This window comes from Propithecus coquereli, unplaced genomic scaffold (assembly GCF_000956105.1).
Source record: "Propithecus coquereli isolate 6110/MARCELLA unplaced genomic scaffold, Pcoq_1.0 Scaffold203, whole genome shotgun sequence".
NCBI lineage: Eukaryota > Metazoa > Chordata > Mammalia > Primates > Indriidae > Propithecus > Propithecus coquereli.
In genome coordinates, this window is record NW_012145301.1 from 1507942 (window position 1) to 1511697 (window position 3756).

The window sequence follows — 3756 nt, forward strand, 5'->3', positions numbered from 1 at the left end:
TAATCTAATCTCTCTAATATCTAAAATCACATACTGATTATCTTACACTCAGCTCCCCATATTACATTAACGTGATAGAATATCTTCTTACCTTGTTCGAACTTAGGCTGTGAATTCTGTCGCTAGAATAGCTGTGTGGTATGGGAGGGTCAGGGTAGTCCTCAGCACCTTTTGGGTTCTTCTTGACGACCTCTACATAGGAAACTGGGAAGATGCCTTGTCTGTTGGTTCCTGGGATTTTACCTTCATACCAGTTTTGATCAACTCTTTTAAGAAGAATAACTCTATCTCCCTGTAATGAATATTAGGAAAAGGCATTATACATAGAGACACAATAACACGAAACAATATAACTGTCAATGTTTTCTAATAAATAATAGTTTTCCATCTGGGAATATTTTATATCTCCAGGTTTTGTTTAATCAGGGGAATGCAAGTAAGGTCCTAGTGTTTACTAGAAAAATATAGAGTATAACATATGTGCAATTAAATTATCCATTCGTAACATCAGAATCTTCCCAAGGATGATTGGTTAATGTGAATGGGCTTATACATGTTCATACTGGTTCTCTGTGAAATGATTTGTGTAAGTTATTTCAAAAAGCAGCTTAGTATAACAGGTAACATCTCAATGACAGCGGTATCACCCTATCTTCAACAGACTCAATGCTTTGGCCCTCCGTGGGAAGAGCTACTGAAAGTGCACCAAGGCTCACTGTGAGGATGCGTCTGAAATGGGCTGCAGAATCAACCTCTGGAAGGGATTATGTTGAATGGCACACTGTCTTTCTTCTTTAATCTACTAAAGAAGATTAGTAGATTAAATCGTGCTAAGTCGTGACAAAGAGTGAACTAAAGGGATGGGCACGAAGACAGCATCCTAGAATATCCATAGCTGTGGCCCAGACTGACATCCACCTGATGTGCATCGGGACAGGGTAACACCAGCATCCATTTTGATTAGGTGGGGCTGTGCCATACCTCTCACTAAATATTCAAATAGAATTCTTGGCTTTTGTCATAATAGAACTTTCTACAGTCACTATTCCTGCTACCTACAGTGACCGAGCCACAGAATCCAGTTTAAATTTTAACTCAAAATGACACATAGCCCAGAAATAAGTAGGCGAGTTATCACTAAACAGCAGAAGCTGCAGCTGCACTTAGCAGGTGGTACAGAAATTTGGGCAACCACACTTGGTAGTGTGATGGAGGCACCACACAGGCAATCACTTCAGTCCAATAGGGAGCCTTTCTGCAGGTGCTACCAAAGGTGAAACTTCTCTTTTATGAAAAAACACTAGATGGGCTAGATGGTTTATTCAGCGTGTTTCACTACCTCTGAGCAGAACATACTAAAGAAAAGTGAATCTTCCCAAATTATAAAATTGCACTGATTTTCTAATTCACCAAGAACAGGCTGTGGCTTGAGCTATGAAATGCACTGGAGAAGCCCTTCTTTAAAGCACAAAATAGAAGATGACAGAGTTCAGGCAGTGCTCTGTGTGGTTCTCCATGCCAAGTGGCGCAGTCTGGAGAGGGGAAGGAACTCAGATGGTGCAGAATTGGGACTGAAAGGAGAGAATGCGGTGAGGTCATTCCAGGACCAGAACTGTGGAATTTCCTTTCATTGCACCTGGGGAAGGATTTCACCGGTAGGCAGGGGAGGTCCCAGAACCACCCTAAATATTACTAGCTAGTCAGTGTCAGGTGCAGACAAGCAGCTCCCTCAAACAAATATGTCACTGTTTAGCAAGCAATAAAAATAGTTCATTTATCATTCTCAGCTATGCAAAGCAGCAAGTTACAAGAGTCATTTTTGATATTGTTAAGAAGAGATGCTAGAATTGGATAGGTTGCTAGAGAAATCTGGGGTCAGTCTGGAGGTCCCAGAAAGGATGGTCAGGGAAAGGCCCCCAGGTAGGGAGGAGCTTCATTGGTACTCGACCATTCCTTGATTCCAAGATAGAGAAACTAAGTATTGGAGCATCTCATTGTTAAAAGAGTGAAGAATAAGGGGGCAGAACAACATTATTTTGAAGTGCATCAAAGCACGTTTTCATTTCCATGTTCCCACGTGTATGACTCCTCAGTATTCAGCCTGAGGCACTGGTGGAGGGGTCCTGGGGCTCTGTTTCCAGGGGCTGGGCCACGGAAGGGGTGTCTCAGAGAAGCTTGGCACTGCCCACGGAGCCTCATCCGAAAGGACATAGGTGCAGCAGGGAACGGTGACTCTGGGTGGCCTTAAGGAGTGTTTTGTAGAAAATGCGGAAAACACAAAAATGTCTAAGGAAGAAGATAACCTATTTCAGTTTAGAAAATATACAGTCTTTTCAAATGCGCCGATAAAGAAAACAGCCAGGTTACCTTTCTCAGCGACAGCTCCACGTTTGTGTCTGCATTGAAGTTATATTTGGCTATAGCTTCTCCGATTTCTCCAGGCTGGACTGGGGGAGGCGGTCTTGCAGGCTGTGCTTTTTCAGGTGGTGTGAGTTTCTATGAAGGAAAACAGATACTTACTCTTGGACCTGTGGAGACTTTTGAAACAGCCTCCACGCAAGAGGGAAGGGGGAAGGACTCACCTCTACATACGAGATTGGAAAAATGCCCACTCTTCCGTGGTGCTCTCCCTCGTACCAATTTTGATCAATTTTCCTGAGGATGTAGACAGTATCTCCTTTCTTAAATGACAACTCCCTGGAAGAGACATGTTTAAATAGTCTTTTTCTTGTAGCAATTATTCTTAAGATCAACACCCTCACTAGATCTGTATTTGTCTGGGAAATATATTTCCAATATTAAAAAATCTGTTGAGCCCAGTTAGATATGAATTTTCCTTGCAAATTCTCAGAATTCACTTATAACATTATAACTTTGAAAATGATTTCAAAAAGAACAAGTATAAACATTGTATCAGATATAAGTCAAAGACAATTTAAAGAAGGAGAGGGACCATTGCTGTATAATCATTAATTTATAGTAGAATCTCTCTAGAGCTTAGCAAAATGACGGATTAGCTTTGCACTGAATTTTTTGTTCTGAAGCTAGTTAGCTAGTTAGTTAGCATCCCCCAACCCCCTATGCTGTGTTAAAGCTTACAACAAGGAAAATAAATATCATGTAGCCTCAGAACAGAAGTGCCAACACTGGAAACATTTGTGGATCTTTGAAGCTGGTTGACAGGTATTTAAATGGAATATCTTGATAAAGAATTTATTTCTGTTATACTTTTATTTTTCAATGGGGCACAAAGATAAATATACTTTAAGTGCAAAGACATGCACTAAGGTTTGTTGTTTTCTTTATATCTTTAGTTTTTTAAAAAATATTTTTAAGACAATAACTATTTTTCCATTTTGGCTGTTTCTAAGAAGAGAGTGGATACATTTCAGTATTTATAATTGTAAGTTATGAAGACATTATGCATTTTGAATAATTCATGCCTACATTTATCACTCTCACTACATCAGTTTTTCCTGGCTTTATCACCTAGGTAATTATGTTGTTTCATTATTTTGCCTCCATAATTATACTTTGTTGGAGGGTAATTAATCTGTATCTCTTCCCAAGAGCCCCACTTTCCCACAAATCTGCCGTCCCACTCCTGAATCATCTATCTGCGTTGTTTAGTTCAGAATTTTAAGTTGGATCATTTATTAGTGCAGACTATATGATGGGGAGAGGTTTAATCAGATGTAGAATATTCTCATCGATTAAAATAATTAATTTTTAAAAAGTTGCATATTAAAATAATTA

The 3756-nt window shown here is 39.6% G+C and overlaps 1 protein-coding gene across 8 annotated transcripts in view; it reads right to left on the minus strand.

The window, feature by feature from the left end:
• The window catches only part of SORBS2 (sorbin and SH3 domain containing 2), a 73644-nt gene that overhangs the window by 20928 nt on the left and 48960 nt on the right, over positions 1-3756 (minus strand). For all 8 annotated transcript variants that reach the window (XM_012644010.1, XM_012644014.1, XM_012644012.1 and 5 more), the window contains 3 exons: positions 2583-2697; positions 2368-2496; positions 92-292 (listed from right to left, as the gene is read on the minus strand). In XM_012644010.1, the coding sequence (XP_012499464.1) occupies positions 92-292; positions 2368-2496; positions 2583-2697 (445 nt within the window). The remainder of the gene's footprint in view (positions 1-91; positions 293-2367; positions 2497-2582; positions 2698-3756) is intronic.